At 37.1% G+C, this 24510-nt stretch overlaps 1 protein-coding gene across 1 annotated transcript; it reads right to left on the reverse strand.

The window, feature by feature from the left end:
• Positions 1 to 13842: 13842 nt before the first annotated feature.
• LOC308691258 (BCL2/adenovirus E1B 19 kDa protein-interacting protein 3) lies at positions 13843 to 23453 on the reverse strand. The gene is made up of 6 exons (XM_081366303.1): positions 23278 to 23453; positions 21458 to 21614; positions 20144 to 20234; positions 19144 to 19220; positions 15778 to 15924; positions 13843 to 14796 (listed from the first exon to the last, which is right to left on the reverse strand). The coding sequence occupies exons 1-6, from the start codon at positions 23318 to 23320 to the stop codon at positions 14748 to 14750; spliced, it is 564 nt and encodes a 187-aa protein (XP_081222429.1). The 5' UTR covers positions 23321 to 23453; the 3' UTR covers positions 13843 to 14747.
• Between the last annotated feature and the right edge of the window lie 1057 nt (positions 23454 to 24510).

Raw genomic sequence — 24510 nt, forward strand, 5'->3', positions numbered from 1 at the left:
AAAAACACCAGTGTTGTTATTGTTAACTAAAACTAAAAATATATTTAAAAAATATTATATTACAAATACAAATATTAAATATTAGATGAAAAGCCTAAACCTAAAAAAAAAAAAATGTGGAAAAAACAAATTAGAAATTTTGCATTGGCAACTAACTGAAATAAAATAAGTTTCAAGTTGAAGTACTAAAATGACTAAAACTGACAAGAAATATTAATGCTAAATAGAAACATTAAAAAACAAATAATTAATAAAATGATGAAAGCACATAAAAAACTACTAAAACAATCAATTGAAAATATAAAAATAAGTCAAAATATTATAGAAATGTTTAAATATATTAAAAAGTATTAATATATACTATAATAGTATATTACTAACACTGACCAGCATTATCTGGTCTCACAGCCTGACAAGCAGCAAAGTGTTTAAAACCCCTCAAATGCCTTTAAAAAATCTATTCTGACCATCCTTGCACTGCAGTAAGCATGCATGCACCAGTGAGACACTGATACAGAGCGCTTCAACTTCAAAGCAATCCATTACATTTCAGGTGTGTTCTGTGGACAAACATTAGAAAAACAGCCAATTCACATGTTCTCAATCATGAGCATCATGAAAGCACCCACTGAATGTCATTCTAACATCTTCCAGGGAACCTCTGAGTGTTGTTTTGCTCCAGATGAAAGCGAGCACACAGAATCTCCTTGATGTGCATGTGCTAACAGGAACAGATCTGTCACTCAGCAGGATTGCAGAAGCATTAAAGATTAAGGATGAAAACATCATGCACAAATAATTAAAAATGCATTGGTTGGCTAAATGCTCAGACCTACGTCAAAACAACAGTGCTATCAATTACAAAAGCAGCAATGAGATGAGCTGGTTAAACTACAGATGGGCATTTAAAATGCACATTTTACTGTGACTAAGCCTGGAACAAATAAATGCCGCCTCATTGACAAATTGTCACATTTAGCCGAAAGAAAGGTGCTCAAATCTTTTACAAAAAAAAAAAAAACATAATTTATCTTTAAAAAAATTATATATATTTGTCTCGTTTTCCATTAAAAAATTAAATGTACCTAAAAACAATATGTTTTTTACTTTTGAAACACACAATTGCATAAGATATGGCTTGTATTCTAACAAAATGTAGTGAGGAATAAGCTTTCATGACAAAAAAAAGGTCAATAAAGTAAAAAAGCACTTTACAATAAGGTTTCATTAGTTAACATTAGTAACTAGTTAACATGAACTAAGAATGAATGATACTTCTACAGCATTTATTAATCTTAGTTCATGTTAACATTAGTTCATGCACTGTGAACTAACATATGAACAAACAATAAACGACTGTATTTTTTATTAACAAACATTAACAAAGATTAATATATACTGCAACAAATGTATTGCTCATTGTTAGTTCATGGTAGTTAATACATTAACTAATGTTAACAAATGAGACCTTATTGTAAAGTGTTGTCGAAAAGTTTTAAGTTACAAAATGTTGCTTCTAAAAACATCTAAATATTTTTTAGGTATATTTGACCTGGAAAACAAAGATTTTTTGAAGTGGAGATCTACCAGCAGGGTCTAATTGGACCATGCTAACCAGTCAAACCCTGACCATTAGGTAAACGGCTGTTTACGTATCCTTAATGTTTTGATTGGTGGGATTAGATGAACATGCTTCATTTGGCACCTAAAAACGAGCCGGTTCCACCCATTGGGCCGCAGACAGTGATGACCAGCGTCCAGCACGAGCGGAGCCCAGCTGGCTAATTACTGGGAATCTCTTTTTAAAATGACCATAATCAACTCCAGAGCTCATTCATAGGAGGACCCTAGAGTGAAAATCCACAGTTCTGGCTAAGTCTAGAAGCGTGGACGCGATGAAACAGAGTGAGAAAACGATAATTGGGGTGGAAGGTTTGAGGAGGATAAGGAAGGTTAAGTGTCTGGTTGGAAGCCAAAAGCGCATCCCGAGCGCTGATGTGATATGAACTTCACGGCGAGATGAAAATGAATGCGGAGAAGGAGTGACACAGCGGACAGAAAGTGAATGAGTGACACAAACAGCATCTGACAGTGCATGCATTACACCGGCTTAATGGCTAATGGGAAAACTAGTTTGTGAATCTCAGAGCTGTTTTTGCAAGCACAACATGAAGATTAAAAAATCTAAATGAACAGTCCAAAATTACATTCAGCATGGAAATTAATTAATTAAGCATTAACCACATTTCATTTCTTAAGACCTTAACCTTTCCAGGTCTTTTTGTGCATGATTCATTGGTGCATGTTATTACAAATAAATTCAATGTTTGTCTTTGTAATCTTTTTTTTGAGATGTAAGAACTTGGCCTCCCTCTGAAATGACTTTCTTATTTGGATGACATCGTACATTTTCGAGTCTTCCCCTCCAGCCACTTGCTGTCATGCCTACTTTTCCAATCAAGTCCCAATGGATAAAATCGAGTCAGGAAATATTTTCGCGTAATGCATGGTTTATATGTTTTTTCTACTTATTTATGTATTATTATTCTTTTCAATGGTGAAAAGCAAAGTAACTTCTTTTTTTTTTATTGTGACAAAAGCGACTTTCGTCGGCTTCTTTCAGACTAGCTAATGCATGATGCTGCGAGTGACACGATGACCTATGTGGAAAAACAGCTAAACAGTTTCAAGACAGATTTATAAGGACAAGTTTGGGATCAGTAAGATTTGTTTAATGTTTTTGAAAGAAGTCTCTTCTGCTCACCAAGGCTGCTTTAATTTGATCAAAAATACAGTTAAAGGGTGAAATATTAATACAATTTGAAATAAGTGTTTTCTATTTGAATGTAATTTATTCCTGTGATCAAATCTGAATTTTCAGCATCATTACTCAAGTGTCACATGATCCTTCAGAAATCATTATGATTTGCTGCTCAAGAAACATTTTGAAAACATGTTGAAAACAGTTGTGCTGCCTCAAATTTTTGCGAAAACTGATTTAAAAAAATGTTTTCAGGAACATTTGATGAATAGAAAGTAAATAAAATAAAAAAATAACATTATAAATGTCTTTACAGTCACTCACTTTTGATATATTTTATGTCTCCTTGCTAAATAAAAATATTAATTTCTTTAAAAAAAATGATACAAACCTCAAACTTGTGAACGGTGCATAAAGCAAAATACAGTTTGATCGCCAGTAAACGTTATTTATGGTCAGGTAATTGCCTCAATTCACCCGCCATTGACTCTTTAACATGAGAGTCAACATATCAGTTTACCTAAACCAACACAACTGACCAGCTCCCTATACAGTTGTGAATCTGCAATGACCTCTACATTTCTCTGCTTTGCACTTTCATTCTGTTATTCATCACACACACACACACACACACACACGGACACACAGTGACTCACTCTGTCCTTTGAATCTGGCAAATTTAGTACAATTGGACACCAGGTGTGTGTGCTTTTATGGTTATTATAGTTTGTGTCAGCATGCAATGAAGCACTGATGTGTATATGTATGTATGTGTGTGTGTGTGTGTGTGTGTGTGTGTGTGTGTGTGTGTGTGTGTGTGTGTGTGTGTTTGGAAGCTGAAGATCTGACTGTGCTATTTTGTCTTCCCATTCGTGCGATCTCATCATTTTAGTAGAGCACAGCTGCTCAGATCTAGCCGGATCATCTCTGAACGCTTACATTCCTTCTCAGACTATCAAACATCAAAACATTAAGCACAGCACCCTTCCCTTTGGAGACTAAAAGACCTGACCAATCCATGCAAGGTGTTCCGAAACTGCCCTTTATACATGAGTGAAAGTTACTCACCAGAAACTTCCCGTTCGACCCGAGCACGAGTGCCCTGAAAACACTCGAGATGGTACGTTTCAGAAGCGCTGGCGAAGAGAAAAAGATCTTCTTGTTGTCTTCAGGAAGCTTGAGTGATGCCCAGGCTTCCCAATCCCATCCTGCTCATTCCATGGCATCTTCTTTCCTCCGACTCACTGTCAACTGATTTTTACTCTCTTCCCTTTTCCATGCAAGAGAGTCTCTTCCCGAGGTCTCAGTCGCGATCAATGATGCACGGAGCGCCGCGTGTGTGTGTGGATCCCATCTGTCCCTCTCTCGACCTCCGCTCAAGAACGTCAACTCTAGTGTCTGAGCTCAGAGCCAGTGCGTGCGCGAGCGCGCGCGCGCGTGTGTGTGTGTGTGTCCGTATCCGTGTGTGGGAGAAGGAAGCAGCCAATGGGAAAGGGAGGGAGTGATGGGAGTAAGCACACGCGCAGACCTAAAGGCAACGAATAAACAGAAGGGTTAGAATCCTCTCTTTTTCAATCCTCTCTCTCCTGTTTCGGCTTAAAAGAAATGCTCATTATTTACTCACCCTCATGTTGTTCCAAACCTGGATGCTTTGATTTCTCACTGTCTCACAAATTAAGAAATTTTAAAGAACACGCTCATCACCCTTTTTCACACAATAACAGATCATCTGTCCAAAAGGGACAAAAAGCACCATAGGACTTGTACGCTATATTCTAGGTCTTCTGAAGCTGCAGTATTATTTAGTGTTAGTATTATTTATATACTATTTAGTAATAATATTATAAAATGTCTTTTATTTGTGTAATGGCTGTGCCAATGAGACACAAATTATCCATTATATTTAATCAGCAATCAGTCAAACCCACTCCCAGCAAACTGTGTTAGAGTTACACGTGTTATCATCCCCCAAAACTGCGACTAACGGGCAGGAGAAGACTGGTTTGCGACCGAAAAGAATGCAGAGCTTTGCTCTAAACTCACTTTGAATCAGGCCATGGGAAAGACACATAAAGCCCGTAAACCAGACTCTTCTGCATCAATTTATAGATGAACTGTTCTATAAATGAACATGCATATCTCCAGAACATTGTGTGTATAATTATTACTGTCCTCTATAGTGTCTTTCGTATTGTATAGGCCTAACGTTTTATGCATGCTTTATGATAGAACCACCAGTTTATTTAACCTATACCATGTTTGGTATCTTAGAATTTGTATTTTGATGATTTAATTGATTGTGTATATTATATGTCGATACCTATGCAACATGTTAGTATTACAAGAATCTTTAATAGTTTCTGTATCAACACCCAATCTAGCTACACATGCAAATGAGTCAGCTTCCAAACAAATGAACTTTTCCCCCTCTGGAAAATTGCACCTTTCCCATTGGTCAAGCCAAAACACAAGAGCTGTGACCTCTGTGGAACTTAAAAGCTCCCTCCCTCATCTCTTCCTTCTTCTGGCTGCTGTGTGTGTGGGACCATTTACATTTTGCATTTATGCATTTGGCTGACGCTTTTATCCAAAGCGACTTACATTGCACTTCTAGGTACACATTTTACATTCGTATCAGTTCTTGCTTTCCCTGGGAATTGAACCCATGACGTTGGTGTTGCAAGCGCCAACGCTCTACTGTTTGAGCTACAGGAAACCAGGACCAGAAACACGGTCCGGCAGGCCCCAGCACATCAAGCCATGTCCAACTTCCCCGACCACAACAGAGTCAAACTAACAGCGAAGGTTTGTCATCATTTCTACATTCAACGTGGAAGAAATCGATTGCAACTTCAACACCATCGACTCATGGAACCATTAAAAAACCTTCTTCAGAGACTTCACAGACTGCTTCAACTGCAAAGGCCTTGCAAGTACCGTATGTAACTAAACAGAGGTGTAGGATAAACCTCTCTTAACGAGGTGCTTTGATGGTTCTTTCAGGTGGTTAAATTGCTCGTTTCATAGCTTCATTACTCTGTACTGTTCCAGTTACATCACTTTCCCGTTTCCTAAGCGTGATTTGTGTGTAAGTGTTTGTTTAGATTAGTTCTGTGTTCGTGATGTAATTAATATAACTTTGGTTATCTTATCATTCAACATCTGAGTCTGATGCCCCTCCCCCTTAAAGCTGCGACAGTTGAGTGCATGAAGTGTCCAACATTCCACACTTCATTTTTTTCCGGTTAATTAAGTGCATCACCCGGGAATTTAAAGTGCACTTTTTCTTTTGGGAATTTTGCAGTGTGAACACACTACTCGCACCATTTATACTACAAAACGTCATAGAATAGGGCATAAGTACGTGAATTGGGGCTCACCGTATGTGAAAAGATAAAGATGTCTGAATTCACAAAAACAATATGCGAAATGTACCCGGGTGACCTACAACTTCTGGCGAGATTGTGAAGTGCACATCCAGTGGACACTATCCCATGAGGCCATGGGAAAGGATGTGTAAATGGCAGTGAAGTGATGCAACTGACGCTGTAGGTCACATGACAACATGATGTATGCAGTATGTCCAGTCCAGATTACATTTAGATAGAACATCATTTTTAACAGTCATGAAGACTATTAATATATGCATGAACTTGCTTGAGGATTTCTCCCTTTGTGTTGCACCGAAAAAAAAACAGCATGCGAATTTTGAATGAGTAAATGACAGAATTTGGTGAACTATCCCTTTAAGCTGGGTATGTCATCAGCAGCAGCGCTTGAGGGTGTGTGTGTGTGTGTGGGTGTGTGTGTGCTTGCGTGCCTGGCCATTTAATTAAAGCAGAGGATGCCGGAGATGCACAAGAGGGACAGGGAGAGACACGGCAAACGACTGCTGATGATGATGAAGAGGAAGAGGAGGAGCAGAGAGGAGGGGGGGGGGGTGAGGATGGTGAGACAGGAGGATATCAGGGGTCATCAGATGGGACCATGTGGTTGTGCAGGAAAAAAGCCACCAGGAATCTGTAGAGCAGGTGGAATAGATGAAGGGTAAATGAAGGACTGCATAAAGGTATGAAGAAGAAAGCGGTGGCATAAGATGTGTTGAGGTTGCAGAAGCATAAGGTGAAATTCCTATCTTGGCCAAGTGAGGGCAGATTAGATACAAAGGGATTGTTTTCCCAAAAATGACAATTCTGGCATCATTTACTCACCCTCTTGTCGCTCTGAAATTGTATGACCAAAAGGCAGAACATTTATGCTTCTCTTTTTCATACAATGAAAGTGAATGAATATAGATGCAGCTAAGCACTAAAAAAAGGCCACAAAAGAATACTAAAATCAGTCCGTATGACTCATGAATGAGTCTTTCAAGTTCACTGAAAACCTTCCCATGCAACCACCTCATTCTTATCACAATTTCAAACTTGCGAGAGTTATGTCATCACTAACGTCAAGCCTGATGAAATGTTTTCACATGGGATATTGGCCTATAATAGCATACTAACAACAACGAGATATGAAAACTACTGTGGAGGGGAATAATGAATTCAATTTCAGTCTGTTTCTCACACTAAGCTATCATTTGACTTCAGATGACATAGAATATTGGTGATGGCAAAAAAAATATGAGATTATGTCAATGAAAATAGGCACAATTATGTCAATGCTTTTGCGTGCTCTTGCTAAATGTTTGTGTTCCCCCGAGAAACTGCATTCGCTCGTAAAACTTTTGAGTTATTTTCAAGCGTATACAAAGTTTCTTGGGGAAGCAAAACTTTTCTGAGAGAAAGCAAAAAGAATTTCTGTCCCTTTAGGGCTCTGTAGTATATAGCAGACAAGTACAGACTTAATTTATGGTTATATAATCTTTGCATAAAGCATATATAATATTTACAATAAATCTACAGTATATACACTGTTCAAAAGTTTGGCAACAATATGATTTTTTTACGGATGTATCTTATGCTCACCAAGGCTGCTATTTGATTTTTGAACAGTAAAAACAGTAATAATGTGACATTTTACTACAATTTAAAATAGCTTTTCTAGCTGAATATATTTTAAAATGCCATTTATTCCTTTGATGCAAAAGCTGAATTTTCCTCAGAAATTCTTCAGAAATCATTGTAATATGCTGATTTGCTGCTCAAGAAACATTTCCATGACTTTAATTGAAATAGAAATCTTTTGTAACATTATAAACCTCTTTACTGTCACTTTTGATGAATTTAATGCGTCCTTGCTAAAAAAAAAAACACTTTAGAAAGGTAATGTATAGTTTTATCACTTAAAAAAATAATTATTCAAAAAGGAATTCCATTCACTGTAACAACATTTTTATTTTATTTTAAACTGGTTATCACTACATTTTCCCTATTAAAGCCCCTTTGAGCCCTTCTTGTGACTCACAACAAGCAATGATTAAAGTTTGTGTTTTTACAACAGAATGAAGAACTTTTGACTTTGTCTCTGTCAGCCCATCTGAGGGATCATAAAGTACGATGCCTTTATTCTGTCCCGACTCTCTTTCTTCCGCGCCTCCGAAGCCAAAGCATCCCTGTCATCTTTTCCCCTGATGAAAGCATTAGCTCTATCGTTCTCTTATCTGATGTAACTCAGACAACCTCATTTCTGCGTAAAGAACTCTCACCTGCTGCATTGAGCTGATACGCACCAGCCTCGGGCCAGAAGACTTGATTTACGTCACATACCATTACGGCTCTTCAGAGATCTGAGGAACAAAACAGTGATTTTAAGAGACTTCTTTTCTGTTCATCACTCCTGAGAGGACAAGCAGAAGTTCAAACCCTTCAATATGACATCATTGGCTGTGTCAGCTAAAACAACACACATCTACTGCAGTGAACAACGAAATTCATGATATTTTTTTGCAGAATAACCAACCTTGGGAAATCTAAACTTGAATGTCAGCATATTCTCAAGTTATCAGATCATTTGGATATTTTTTAACCATCTTGTAAAATGTTGTCTTGATACTAATTGGTGGACTTTCATCAAACAGGAAGGAATGTTCTAGACTTGCTTACATCTGTATTTTTGATTCTGATGTCATTCAAAACCTGTATGCATTTCTTTATTTCTGTATTCTTTAAAGGGGTGGTATAATGCCCTTTTCACAAGATGTAAAATAAGTCTTTGATGTTCCCAGAGTGTGTATGTGAAGTTTTAGCTCAAAATACCCCACAGATATTTTTATATAGCATGTTAAAATTGTCGCACCGTTTTGTGTCTGTTCCTTTAAATGCAAATGAGCTGCTGCTCCCGGCACAGTGGGCGGAGCTTCAAGAGCATGCACTCACACACACATGCACTGAAAATTTCAAAAACTTTTAGCCTTTTATGTTCAAACCGGATTCAGACAAAGATGGAAAGACTGGCAACAGGACATTTCTGAATAGTTAGTTGATGAATTTATCCGGGGGCGGGGTTTATGTAAATTTAAGGGTTGGTGATGTCACGGGAGGAATGTCATGTAGTCTCTACCAGCCGTTTGTTGTAGTCCTTAAAAAGTGATTTCTTTAAAAGCAAATATCTCCCTTTGCTTTGAACTTTGAGCGTTGTAACTTTGCAGATGTTGTTTATGCTCAAACAGCAACATTACACACTAACTAAAGTTAGAAAAGTGAAATCATAATCAACCACCCCTTTAAACTTTTATTCAAGTCACTTTTCAAAAAGGTATCTTTACTTTTACTCAAGTATGACTACTTGGAACTTTATACAACACTGATGTATTACTCAAAGCATCCTCACAAACTACAGCAATAATTCCATAGATAGTGTCTCATGGTGGCCATGATAATGATGCAGTTTATAGTCAAAGAAGCATCTTTCATAAATCATATTGAATGCTTTTGCCTCTATAACAGAATAGATCCTAAATATCACCTTTATCATGGACAGAGGTCGACCAATCAATCATCTCAGTGTGTGTACGACGGCTCCGTATCACTAGGTCACATCTGGACGCTAACTGTGATGGATGAGAAGAAAGGATGACTAGACACACACGTGAGCTGGTTTTTCAACCTCAATTCATTCTATTCAGATAACAATTTTCCAAAAGTATAGCAAGTATAATATAGAACTGAACTGAGCTGGATGTTTTCTGCAAAGCTGCTGTATTACTGAATTTAACTAATTTATTAACTTTACACAGTTATTAAACCGACCTGAATCAACACTGAACTTGTTTCACCTGAATAATGACTGACAATATTGTCTTTTAATGGTGCTCTAAGCGATATCACACCTTTTTTAGGCCAAAACATTTTTTTGTCACATCCAGCAAACATCTCCTCACTATCCGCTAGCTGCCTGTCCCCTGAACACACTGTAAAGAAACGCGGTCTCTGTAGACAGCCCAGGCTCCACAAACGGCAACAAAAACAAACTGGCCCAGCCTGGACCACGAAACATAACAAACAGTGTTCCAGCCAATAACGGACTAGAATGATTTGGGGGTGGGGGGGTTAGTGCGCGTGCACATGAAGGGGGGTGTGGGGGGTGGAGAAGAGAGAAGCATGAAGAGGGAAGTTAGCTAGAGGAGAGATGTCCTAGACAACGACTAACGTTAAAAATTTTTGATATGGCCAACACACGACCAAAGAGACGACGTTCCGATGAACAAATAACGAAGAAGAGGGAAAAGGAGAAGGAACGCTAAATGAGGATGAGGAGGAGGGAGGGTCGAGCTAGCCTCCGATTTGTTTGACAATACTTTGCACGTCAACAAGAATTGACTTCACCCAACATCAGCATCTTTAAGAGCTGCTTTACAGAAGAATTGAAAAGAATTGAAACAATATGTATTGAATAAAGTGATATAGGCGACTTGACTTGATGTGCATTTACAAAAATTAAACTCATCCTCATGAAGGACAATGTGAACTAAACTAGTACACAGAGATTGGTCAATAATAAGTGGTCAATGATATATTGACAAGCCGTCTTAAAGGTACAGTAAAACTGCCTTAAACTGCTTAGGCTGGAAAAAAAAACTAAAATATGACTGCAAGAAACCCTGACTAACAGGGAAGGACAACGGAAAAAATGAGTGGAAAAAACTTGATAATAAAAAGAACAAACTATATATATATATATATATATATATATATATATATATATATATATATATATATATATATATATATATATATATATATATAAACAAAATAAGGAAATTAATACAATTAAGCCTGTTTTAGGAACATATTTTAGACTGAAATAAGGTTGAAATTAAATAAATAGCCTATAAATATTAGTTGAAAAATGAAACTAGAAAAATATAAAAATATATCCTGAACACATTCAATGACAGTTTCTGTGAGATTCACCCTCACATCCTTTTGTGCTATAATCTATTTTTCAGTACAGCTGAATATGTGAAGTGAGTGTGAGTGTGAGTGTGAGTGAGTGTGTGTGTGTGTGTGTGTGTGTGTGTGTGTGTGTGTGTGTGTGTGTGTGTGTGTGTGTGTTGACTTCACACCCCTAGTGATGGTTATAGATGTGAACACATGGTTAGAGAACAGGTAATGTGTTCTGACACAAAGAACAAAGAGAACCAAATTCTAAGAAAATACACACACATATAGACACACAAACTACAAAATCCCTCCTTCTTTTAGACACCCGTACATACAGCAGACCTCAGCTTTATGAACGCAATGACATGCTCACCTCCTGAAGAACCAATGCCACTTTACTCATAAAAAAATAAATAAGATTTTAGATTAGCATAAAGACAATGAAGACTACTTAGAACCATTGACATTTTTTGCATAGTGAAAAATATTAAAAACCACATCTCATTCTAATGTAATTTCAATAAATAATTAAATAAATGCATTTATACATCATAATGAATTAAACTGATTTGGGAAACTACATGTAAAAATATCTGAATGCATTATAGTAAAAATAATATCACAGTGCAATAAAATTGAATTTTCTATGCAAAACAAAATTTCATCCACATCCACAAGGAGTTTCTTAAAGTAACTAGCATTAGTTGCAACAGGTTCTTCAGTTGCTCAAGCTGATCTTTCTGAAGATATTGGCTTTGAAGGAAGGCAGACGCTGGCCGTGCCAAGAGCTCCTTCATCCGTCATCTCCCAGAGCTTTCATTCCTGACCATCAATTTCCCGAACAAGACGCCCGACAGGCTTTGATCAATGCGTCACTGTTGTTTTCCCTCCCTCTTTATCTAAATCTGTGCCTCTGGAAAAAATGACAAGACAAACTCCAGCCTCTTTGTCTTAATTTTTACTGCACAAAATTGAATTCCGCCACTCTTCCATCACAAGTGAGAAGTTCAAGGGGCAGAAGGAAAGAAAGAGAGAAGGAAAACAGTACCATGCTGGAAAATTCATGGCTTCTGAGAAAATAGATACTGTCAATAATGAAACAATGCTGCCAGAGTTACCAACTACATCTCCCATTATGCATCTACATGCAGAACAGTGATTGACTGTTCTCATGCCTTCAGTCACGTTGTTTTTGTGTCGCCCATTTAGGTTTACAAAGTCCCTTTAAAATTTGAGATATGTATGTGGGCAAAAGGTGCCTCTGTATGAGTTCTTGTTTTTAATATTTATAATATATGATATAGTTAAGCAATCTAACATGAGCAAAAGAGATGTTTTCCCGAATATCAGCACGATTGCAAATGTGATATTGACAGTTTAATGTCTATTTTAATTTACATTGTCTGTTTAATAATAATTGTCTGTTTTTGCTCTATTTAGTTCCAAACAAAGCCAGAAGAGAACGGTTCAATGAGACAGTGACGTACAGCCAAATTTAAAGTATAATTTCTTTTTTTATCATTTCATATTTCTGTATTCAAAATTTTATATTTAAAACATTAATCTCATAACATTATGCAATTGTAATTGCAATGTAAATTCATTAATGTCACCATAAGCTGCATTAAACAGTCTGTAACTGTAATAATAATTAAACTCTGCAATGCATTTTATTGATACTGAATATATTTTATTATAATATAATATTGGCCCGTAATGGGAAAGTTCATTTCTGCCATCAATCAGAGGGTGCTCCTAAACTCTTGAAATGAAAAATTTAAGAATAAGAATGTAATTGTAGAGCCTCGCCATAGCTCTATTATATGAAGCGCTGGTGTCTCTAAATGAACTGTAGTGCACACTAGAGCACTTCTGACCTCTGGTGCATATTCAGGGAATCACACGCTTGTGATATATCAGCAATAGCTTTCCATTCATTCCCTTTCCTAGTATTTGTCTGCATATCACTGTGTATTGCTTGTGCCTCTTATAAACATAATTTCTATTGCATAGGAGTGGGCATACAAATTAAGGAAGGGAATTTAATGGTCAAAACCTCATGCTGATTCAAACCTGTTTGACTTTCTCTTTTCTGTCAAACACAAAAAGGAGGAGTTTCCCAGAAAGCCAAGCTGCTCTTTTCTATGCAATAAAAGCAAATGGTGACTTTGATAGTACAAAAAGCACCATCAAGTTTCTAATTCTAAAAGTCCTGCCTTATTTGTCACAAACAATTATCAGTATATTTGTCTTGGTTTACAATATATTTAAACATCCTTAAAGTTAAATTTGTCTGAGAAGTAAAAAAAAAAAAAAAAAAAAAAAAAAAAAAAAGGGTTTCCTGAAAATGCATCTTAAATGTGTGTTGTCTTATGTGTTTTATAAAAATAGTAAAGGTATCAGATAAAAATACTATAGTATTTGACATATGGGTAGCTGATATGAAATACATCTAGAACGCAGACTTTGAATACATTGAATATGTGCATTTTTTTAAATCTTCGCATCACATGAAAAAGTGACTAAATATTGTGGAAAAAAAAATTACTAAAATGTTGACCACATGAAACAGGCAAATTATACAACTCCCCTTTGATTAGAAGCAAGTCCATGTACATATTAGAGTTATTCATTTACCATTGCATTTACATTGTATTCCAATAGAGTACAAGCTCAATAAAACAAGGTACTTTTCTATCATTTTTAAAGGTGAAAGCCTCAAATTTATTTTGAAGTAAAATACCACACCAAGGAGAAGGTGGTAAGAGTGACGTTTATTGAGGTTGAGTCGTTACAAACGAGATTATTCTGACCACAAAACTGAATGAGCTCCAGTTGCCTTCACTTTTCAACACGAAACGGGTCTATATCGCAAACACAATAGTGCAACACAAGATTTATCATAGTATTTGGTCTGGAATTCGATGTAAAATAACTGTAGGTTTTCTCTTCATTCACACTGTTTCAGCTAAATGTCTTTATCTGTACACACACATATGAACAATAACAGAGAAACAACTACAAAAAGATTTAGAGGAGAGTCATATCATACATAATTTATGATAATATCATATCATACAAATAATTGTTCACTTAGGTCCACATATATTATGCCAAAATTTATTGGATTGATTGAAGTTCTTTGCCTGAAAATTGTCAACCTGTTCTGAGCAAACAAATTTGGTCAGTCATGTGATAACGTATTAATCAGTTTGACATCAGAAATATTTAAGCACAAATTTATGACATATTTGAATTGCATAATATTTGAATTTCATATGAAATGTTCATCCATTTGGAGTTTTAAGTTAACAGCTTGTTATCTAAATCTCTTTTTTAGCGAGTAGTTCAGAACAAGTTGTTTTTGTAGCTTTGTTTCAATAAATGCTCTTCTTGGGAAGAAAACTTTGAGTTGTGAATTGTATATCATTCTGAAACAGTATATTGTCATAATACAACAGGCTCTTTTATCTGAAAATGGATTCCTCACGATATGACCCCTTTGGAGACAGACAGACAGACAGACAGACTCATTTTGTGGTGGAACAGAGAGACAGAAGAGGCAGTTGCCCATCACAAGAGGAGAAGAGAGGCGTGATTGGGCTACAGTGCTAGCGGCAGCGGTCTAAGCCAATCGGTGAGCTGCCAAATGTCACATGTCACAGCGTGCTGGTGGAGGAGGATGCCAGCCGCTTCCCTATGTATATTCTGAGAAAGATAGAAAACAGAAAGAAAGACAGAAAGAGATAATCTGTCATCGTTTCTCATCTCTCAGATGGTCATCTGAGTTCTTATTTGTGTTCTTTCTTATGCAACATCAATGCCTGTAATGAAAATGGAAGTCAAAAATTCAATTTGTTCAGCGCAATACATTTTAGAGAGTCTGAGCACAATTTTTTTATTTGTTTCTGATTTATTGCAAACACAGACATATGGGACTCGGGGGCTTATCCAGGGAAACGCTCACAGCGTCATGAGCCAAAGATAAAATTTGATCTACAGTCAATTTTACAAAGCCTCATATAAGCACTAATGGTCAAAAGTTTGAGATCAGTATGATAAAAGTGATTCAGACTTTTATTCAGCGAGGACACATTAAAATCAGCAAAAGTGAAGCGTAAAGAAGAGGAAAGAAGTATCTCCATTAGCAATACTATTTAAGATACGATAATTTCGCGGATTCACTCATGCATTTAAATGCATAAACACTCCTAATCAGAAACAAATAAAGACAGATTGCCAGCACTAATGGATGGCAAAATGCACACTCTGACATTTGAGCACTATGTGTACAAGGTGTATTAAATTACAAGTGCTGACTCGTGACTTTCAACGCAAATAAGGCTTATGATGAGATAAAAAATGCCATGTTTAAAGGCTCTTTCCCAATCAACATCAATCATCTTTTGCATTAAAATCAGCCACAAACTTAAATGAGTTCAATGGGGTTTATGGGGATGGGATGAACGTCCGCAGAATCCTACACTTTTTTGAATGCAGATAAACAGTGCTTTAATTCTGTAAAATATTAAAATGCACAAAGGGAAATATATATGGACTGTTTGAACATAGATGAATCTCAGATTTGATGAAAAAACTGTCTTAAAGCTATCGCTGATTTGCAATGATATTAAAATGAAAATATTAGAAGTTAGGATATATGAAATATGATGTGAGAAACTGCCTCACCCCAGACCGAGCGTCAGAGCGTGTGAGGCGAGCAGAGACGGCAGGAGGATGAGGAGCACGTCTGAGGAAAACAAACCCCTCTTCATCACCTCAGTCTTCCTCACGCTCAGAGAACCTGACTGCTTTGGGTGATGAAACACAAACTCCCTAAAGAGAGAGAGAGAGAGAGATCAGGGTCATTCAGCAATATAATCTAGATATGTCTACATGGATTTAGGACACCGAAGATGTGAGAATATAAATATATTCAATAAGGGCCCTATTTTAACGACCTAAACGCATTGTCTAATGTGCAAAGCACAAGTGCACTCGAGGTGTGTCCGAATCCACTTTTGCTAGTTTAACGACGGGAAAAATGGTCGGCGCTCCCGGTGCATGGTCTAAAAGGGTTGTCTCTATTCTCTTAATGAGTAATGGGTGTGTTTTGGGCGTAACGTGCAATAAACCAATCAGAGTGTAATATCCCATTCCCTTTAAAAGCCAGTTGCGCTCGCTGGATTCGCTAAGAATGAACGCTTCTCTAGAGAGGAAACGGATCTGCTCGTGCGCTTATTTTTTATTCTCATGATAAATTACAGTTTTATCAGCATAATTTCAGTGAGAAGCTATTTTGAAAAATGCACATGAATCTCTCTTTTGCTTTAATGACAGCAGCACTGAAGAAACTAAACTTGATCAAATGGCAGAGGAAAACGTGCCAACTGGACTGACAAGACTAGATCGTTTCATTCTTACCTTTATATTCCAAAAAGTGCATTCAGGATTCAGTGCAAGTGCATTCAAAAACTTGGCAGTAAATTTGACAATATACGAGTAGGCGCAATGCTAGAGCTTTAGTATAAACAGGTCGCGCGCTGCGCTCGTCCAATTAATGACACTGACTGACACCGCAAAATATGCAAAAATGAACGATAACCCAGGGTTTAGGAATGTACAAAGTGAAACGTCAGTTTATTAATACCCTGGATTAAGGTGTGAAAAACCATTATATATTAGATCAGGGGTGTCCAATCCTGCTCCTGAAGGACACTGTCCTGCAAAGTTTAGCGACAACCCCAATTAAACACGCCTGAACCAGCTAATCAAAGTCTTACAAGGCCAAAGCTGCTTGAATGTCAATGGAGGAGAAGCCGACTGGACCAAAAAAAAGCAGTTTTACAAGAGAAGTCACGGACAATTTCACCGCAGGTATGATTCAGTTTAAGGCACTTTTCATTCATTTCTATGGTATCCGCAAACAGTGATTGACTGTCAAAAGTCAATGATGTCAAGGCTGTAATGCGATTGGTTATCAAGGCACACGTGATCAAGTTAGCCGTTACACTTTCTCCAATGATAGAGCCACGGACCCTCATATCTCCCAATAATAAGACCATCTCTGACTAGGCATACTAGAAACTTGAGGCAAGTTGGAGCTCAACCCTGTTTGGACACCCCTGCATTAGATGCTTTTGACACAGATATCACGTCAGGCTGGAGAATTTAACAAGCGTGCACCATGTGACCCTGAAGGTGTTTTAAGCTTAATTTCTCTGAAACAGATTAAGCCAAATTCAGCATTGTAATCCCAGTTTAAATCTTGTCTATCCTATCATATAAAGCTTGTTGCTATAATGAAGTCAGACTGGACCTCATACATGCAGATGTTGGGAGAGCAGGAATATGCAAAGAAGTTTCGTCTTTTGATGAAAAGACATTTGACATTTAAACATCACAGCTCAATGCAACCAATATAAAATTCAAAGCCGCATTGGTTGCAGGAAAATGGAGTAGATAGTGTACAGTATGTTAACATTTTTTATGTTTTTTTTTTTTAGAAGGGCTGCAATGACTAATCGATAAAACGATCAAATTTAATGTGAACGTTTTAATTAAATGACTCTACATCAGCTCTATTTCTAAAGACTGATTTCAAATAACCTTTGAAACATTTGTGCAGCAAGATTTATTTTTGCACAGTGCGTATATGCACCGCCATGAAAATTGACAATGACAAAGTAAAGCTTTTTGTGCTTTCTCAAAGGTTTTTGCTTTTAATAGCATCATGATATCGGAGCAGTCTCTTGCTCAAATCTGCAATCCTAACATCATTAAACGTTGCAATCCAAAAAGTTTTTGTTGCAAAGTTTTTATCTGTAATGATATGTGCATTACAAACTTTCTCCTCTAGAGAGCCAACTCAGATTCGCTGACTCATGGTGTGGCGCACAAGCTATTTTTGTGTGGCGACTCAATGATCCTCTCTGAGATTTAAGCAGAGGTATGCAGGGCTAACGGAGGTCAAACGCTCCACTGCAAGAACTGGCAATCTGTGAAGCGCTCCGTTAATCTGAAAGGACACATCAGCACACAAGAACACCTCATTTATTTTCTTCCAAAATGACGTTTTATGTCCTTAATAAGCATCATTTTATCTAGGACTGTAAACTGGCATCATGTGCAAAAAAAAAAAAAAAAAAGTTTAAACTTTATTATTCTATCTATTCCAAGGCTTTCTGGCTGTTTTTTAGTCATCTGAACCTGTAGAACTCAAATTAATTACATGAATATCCTCTGAAATTTTAAGTAACTTATTGTTCTTATCTTTCTACCATTAACAAATTTGGGGTCGGTAAGATTTTTAAAAATGTTTTTGAAAGAAGTCTCTTACAAGACTGCATTTATTTGATCAAAAATACAGTAAAAACAGTGAAATATTTATTCCGATGATCAAAGCTGAATTTTCTGCATCATTACTCCAGTCTTCAGTGTCACATGATGCTTCAGAAATCAGTCTAATATGATGATTTGCTGCTCAAGAATAATTTCTGATTATCATCAATGTTGAAAATGGTTGTGCTGCTTCATATTTTGGTGGAAACTGTGATATGTTTCTGAGGATTGCTTGACTGATTGATATAGATTTCAAAAGAACAACATAGAAATATTTTGTAAGATTATAAATGTCTTAAATGGCACTTTTGTTCAATTTAATGAATCCCTAGTTAATAAATTATTCTTGGTAAAAACTTTTTTTTTTATAAATATATATATTGTAGTAGTAATGTGATTTTTTTAATGCAGATTTTAATTAATGGAAAGTAATGCAAACAACTCATAAATGCAACAAAAAAAACCTTAATGGTCTCATAAATAGTTTTTTTTATGCAAAAAAAAAATTGGGGTAAAGTATGAATTTCAATACATATTTGCATTTACAGTAATACTCACTTTTGTATATAAGACCAGAGTAAATGGCTTGGCTTAAAAAACAATTTCCAACAGTCTAACAAACATATGACTTTAGAAGGTGAACTGAAGAGACGAACATGATTTAAGAACGCAGGCTACAACTGAATCAAAGTATGAATTAAAGGTAAATCTTACTTGGGCGGGAGGTTTTCTGGCCGACTGGACCAATCCCACACCCATTCAGCACTCACTCGCCTGTCATTCTCATCCGACTGAAAAAGAAAGAGAGCAGACCAAGACAGTGTAAGCGAATCAAATACATGCATTAAATCAGAGCTTCTCAACTGGCTTTGCTTCAGGAACCAGTCCATGGTACAGTGGACATCAAGTGGTGACCTGATACAACCATGGTTGTCCGTATTGCAAGTGAACCTGTATTTAATGTAGTCTGGGTCGTATTTCTTTTTATTAGGAACTCATTCAAGTTCATTAGCCTATTTGTTTTACTGTCCTATCATGCATGATTATACAGTTGCGTTTGCATTCATCAGCATTACAGCAAAAAAACAGAAATGCAAACACATTTGTGGGTCACCAGCAGTCTCGGCCTTTGCTATTTTTCACCCTTTTCACTTGAAACGGACCTCACAGCAGAAGGAGCCTCCGCTTGCACTCGAAAAAGAGCCCCGGCCCTGTCATCACGCCGCGCACAAACACCAGTGTTAGGAATTAACTAGGGCTCAGGGCAAAAATGCCACCAAAATGAATAAAAATGCTTCCAAAAACCAAGATATGGTGCAAAAAAAGTCCCTGTTTTTAACATTTATAAGCAATTTCACATGAGCAAAAGTGCTGTTTGCCTGAATATCAGCACATTTGCAAATGTGATATTGATTTTATACAACAATTCTCCGGGGGGGGTGCGGGTCTCCGACTACAGCCATATAAATGAGACGCATAAAGGGAGGGTTTTTTCAGCTTGATGATTGAGTGACTAATCAAAAACTTATGAGCATACATAAAACCATGAAACCAATTACCATTGCAAAGTCTGTCTCAATCAGTCATTATAAAAGTACTGATATGATTGTAACCCTCATAACTATTCAGGTTGTGATTGGATCAGGTAAAAAAAACGAAATTTTCTGGCGATGTTGTTGGAGCTAACATACTGTAGACTGAACAGTGCTGTTACCTGTATAGTGACACAGTCTGTGCTGCTGCTGCTGCCCTCACTGGCTGGTTTAGGAGATCCAGATGTTCTCGGGGTCACGACCTGCGGAGGACTGAAATCAGAGACGAAACTTGTGTTTTAAAAACAGCACGTTTTGTCCACTTCTGTCCTGATTTCTTCGAGGGGAGGGTCTATTGGTGGGTAAATGTATGTTTTTTTTTCCCAGATCTTTCGATCTAATGGAGAAAATAAGCTTATGCAATATACATATGAACGCGGAAAAACATACAGAGAACATCAGCTTTAGTTTCTGCTCTGACAGCCGCAAGACCAGCCGAACGCTGTGAGTGTGTGTTAGACATCAGGAATGGTGAGAGAACATTGAGCTTGATTTGTTTTTCATCTTCAAACCAAACTTGGGTTTTCAGCCGACAGTTTAAATCCCGTCTGGCTAGAGCTCTTCCCATAATGTTACTCATTAGATCAGTAGGTGGTACCTCTGGAAGTGGTCCAAAGTGGACAAGCTCAAAACATTACAGACCCCGTTTACACCTGTGTTTAACGTCGTCCACTTGTGATCCGATCGACCAAAACGCATCTTAATACCAGATGTAAACAGGGTCTTGGATCAGGTTTGGAGCTGAACTTTGCAGGAAAGTAGCTCTCCAGGAACATGATTGGCCTACTGAAAAAAGTCAACCACTAAAGCCCAATGTTCCATTCATACAACACAAAACTTACTTTTTCAGTATGTAATCACTCATCAGTCACAAAACATTTTGGAAACAGATTGAAATTAGTGATGAGTCGTTCATGAACGATCCGTTCATTGCGTCTGTCACGTGACAAATGAACGAAAGACTCGCAAGGTAAAGTAACTATTTATGTTCCCTGTAAATTATTTTTGACTGCATTATAATGATTTCTTAATTCAGAATATGATCAAGATTGCGTAGGTGGATGTGTTCGGGGAATTTGCCTGTTAAAAGCTTAACATTTAAAGCCCCTTAAATGAGCGAAATGACTCGAAAAAAGATTTGTTCATTTTGATGAACGAGATCGAACAAGAGAATCAGTAAAATAATCAAAACTTCCCATCACTAATTGAAATAAAACACAGCAAGTTCAAACATGTTTGCAATAATGTCTTTAACAAGCTGTGTAATTCAATATGTGCATGTACAAAACAGGTATGATTTGAGTGCCCTGTATGTAAACACATTGCTTGATGTCTTGGAGAAACAAAGAAAATAAAGAGATCTAAATGTAGATTATAAAGGCTCAATATTCATAATTCCCAAAGAAAAGCTTAAACAGGCCTTCAGACACACACACCTCTCTGTTTGACTGCTCCTCTCACACTCCAGCTGAGCTTCCAGCAGAATCCTCTCCAGCTCCCCCTGCAGGAAGGAGGCTGTGGTGTCCTGTGCTCCTAACTCTCCCCCTGTTTGACCTGCAGATCCCACCAGACCCTCCAGCTCCACCCAAGAACCTGACGGACATATGAACCGCGTGGACTTCTGGTTACTTTTGGTTTAATAAAATGGATTCAGTTTATTGTTGTGCTGTAAGACAGTGGAATCTGTATGCATGACGCTCACTTGAACGTCAACATGAATGCATCATGAATACATCCGTATTGTGACATATTTCCAGGCATGGATGTGCACAGGGGGGTGTCCCTCTCAACTGGATGATCTCACCCCCCCATACCAACCCCCCGTTCCCACCCCCCGTCCCTCCATCTTTCCCAATCCTCCCCAGTGCCCTTTTTTGGTTTGGCCCATTTCCCTGCAAAATCAATCAATCAATCAATATATCTATCTATCTATCTATCTATCTATCTATCTATCTATCTATCTATCTATCTATCTATCTATCTATCTATCTATCTATCTATCTATCTATCTATCTATCTATCTATCTATCTATCTATCTATCTATCTATCAATCTGTTTAGATATCCATCGTTCTGTGTCTGTCTGTCTGTGCATGGCCCTGTTTCCAAGTAAAACTGGATTTTGTCTATCTATCTATCTATCTATCTATCTATCTATCTGTCTGTCTGTCCGTCCGTCCGTCCGTCCGTCTGTCTGTCATTCTATTGATGTATCTCTCTGATTGTTGACATGAACACAAAAGCTTGCTTACATAAGCATTTTATTTCTGTCAGAGATTAGCCAGCCACCTCTCTCTCTCTCTCTCTCTCTCTCTCTCTCTCTCTCTTTCTCTCTTCTAATCCTGACCTTCTTCATCTTTCCTAATGTGTCAAGCATCTTCTCTTTCCGCCTTCCTGGTCATTTTGTGGTTATTTTTCAGAGACAGGGGTTTTGCAGTGGAGAGAGGAGGGATTGTGCCATTGCTCCAGATTCTCCAGCATGTGGAATTGTGACATAACCACAGACGAGGGCCGTGTGTACAACAAGCATAATATCAAGCTGTGAGTGTGTGCATGTCTATTTGTGCATGAATGAGAGAATGTATTTGTGTGTTTTATGAATGATAACGTATTCCCTGAGAGGGATTCGGTTTTATGAAGAACTTGTGTTCTGCAAACACTATTGTTCTCACATTTCCCCCTGCGGACAGTTTAAGCCACTGATCAAATTATGAGTTGTTAACCCTCTTCACAGTAATTGGCTTAGAACAGGCGAGTCATGGAATCTATTTACATAACAATACAGACAAAACAATGGCACTGCAAAATAAAAACACACAGATATTAGGCTACAAGGTTATATATGTGCACTGTAACACCAACCATAGCTTAGTGGTCACACACTTTGAACAAATGTGATTGTGTTATTTTAAAATAGAATTCATAAGAAGTTAAATATATTTAAAATTAATTGTAATTATTTTTTTATAGAACTGAGTCTAAAATGTCTTTTAAATAGTATTTATATGCATTCATGTTGTTATTTTTTTTCTATTATAATTATAATAATTGTATAATTTGAAAATAATTTATGCACAATATACTATGGGTATTAAAACAAAATTATAACTTTGCAATTTAAATAATAATAATAATAATATACATAAATAACAATATCATATAGCCTATGTCACAGGTTATAAATAGGCCTTTCTATATAGGCTGCACATCACAGGTTATAACAATGAAGCAGTGTTATGTAAACATGCAGTCTTACCGTGCAGAGCATCGTCCGGTGTTTGAGATCCTGACAGAGACATGATGGGACAGAAGAGTTCAGGAGATGATGCACTGACTTCAGCTCCTATCGGCTTTCTTTGCCCGTGTTTAACCGTCCTCTGCGTTTGTTGACAACACTTTTGTGGGTGTGTTTGAGTGGCTAATGCTCGCTCGCTGATCACCGTTTCTTAGAGGACGTTTACTTTATTTCCTCCAGGGGGCGCTCGATGGCTCATAGAACCGAAACCTCCATTGAATCACATTCAAAACACACGGTTTTTATTTTTTTATTAATTAATTAATTTCTTTATTTTTATTTAAAAGAATTAGTTTTACATAAAATTGGGATAATGCTAAATAATGAAAAAAAAATCAGATAGTAAATTAGATATTGATATCTATAACTGTAATGACCATGCAGAGTGCGGTCTAGTCTAATTGTTTAGCTAAAAATAAGAAATAGACATTGTATTTAAAATAACTGGTCGATATATAAAATAGCATAATAATTGTTTACAACCCATCGTTTCTGACCAATCAGAGACAACTTGCGGGACTCCACGCCCCGCCCCCCGGTTTAGTGTTTTGCCATTCTCTGCACTTGTTCTATTTTTATGACGTAAATGCGGTAATCTCTCTTTCTCCCCACGTGTTTCAGCAGGAGGTAAATATTGGCATCTTTCCCTTCTTTTCCATAAATAGACCTAAACAGGTGCCTATCTTTGGTATACACAAAACAACAAAAACTCAGCAAATTAAAGATTTGTTTATTTTATATTTAAAATCTCCCAAGTCCAGATATGACACGTATAGGCTAAATGATACAATTATTTTAAAGGGTCAGTATTAGATGGTTTGTCTTTGATAACGACAAGTGAGAACAACACTGAGTGTCTCAAAATAACTTACATGACAAAACAAAACATCCAGCATGTGTTGTTACCATTAGAGTCACATGACCTCAAATAAACCTTTAATAACATGGTAATCTCTTCTGATCACCACACACACACCCAGTCACACACACCATCTAATCCGTCTTTCACTGACAAAAAAGTACCATGGTACTACTGTATTTTCGCAGTTTTAAGTGTTGCATTTCAACTGTGATCATTTAAATGTAGTTTAGCAACTCACAATACATGAACACTGATCACACCGGACTGCTACTTTCTGCCCTGACAAGAAGACATTCCACTTCCAGCAACCAGAACCTTTCAAAAATGTTGTA

The sequence above is a fragment of the Scardinius erythrophthalmus genome, assembly GCF_964197995.2.
Source record: "Scardinius erythrophthalmus genome assembly, chromosome: 5".
Taxonomy (NCBI): Eukaryota; Metazoa; Chordata; class Actinopteri; order Cypriniformes; family Leuciscidae; genus Scardinius; species Scardinius erythrophthalmus.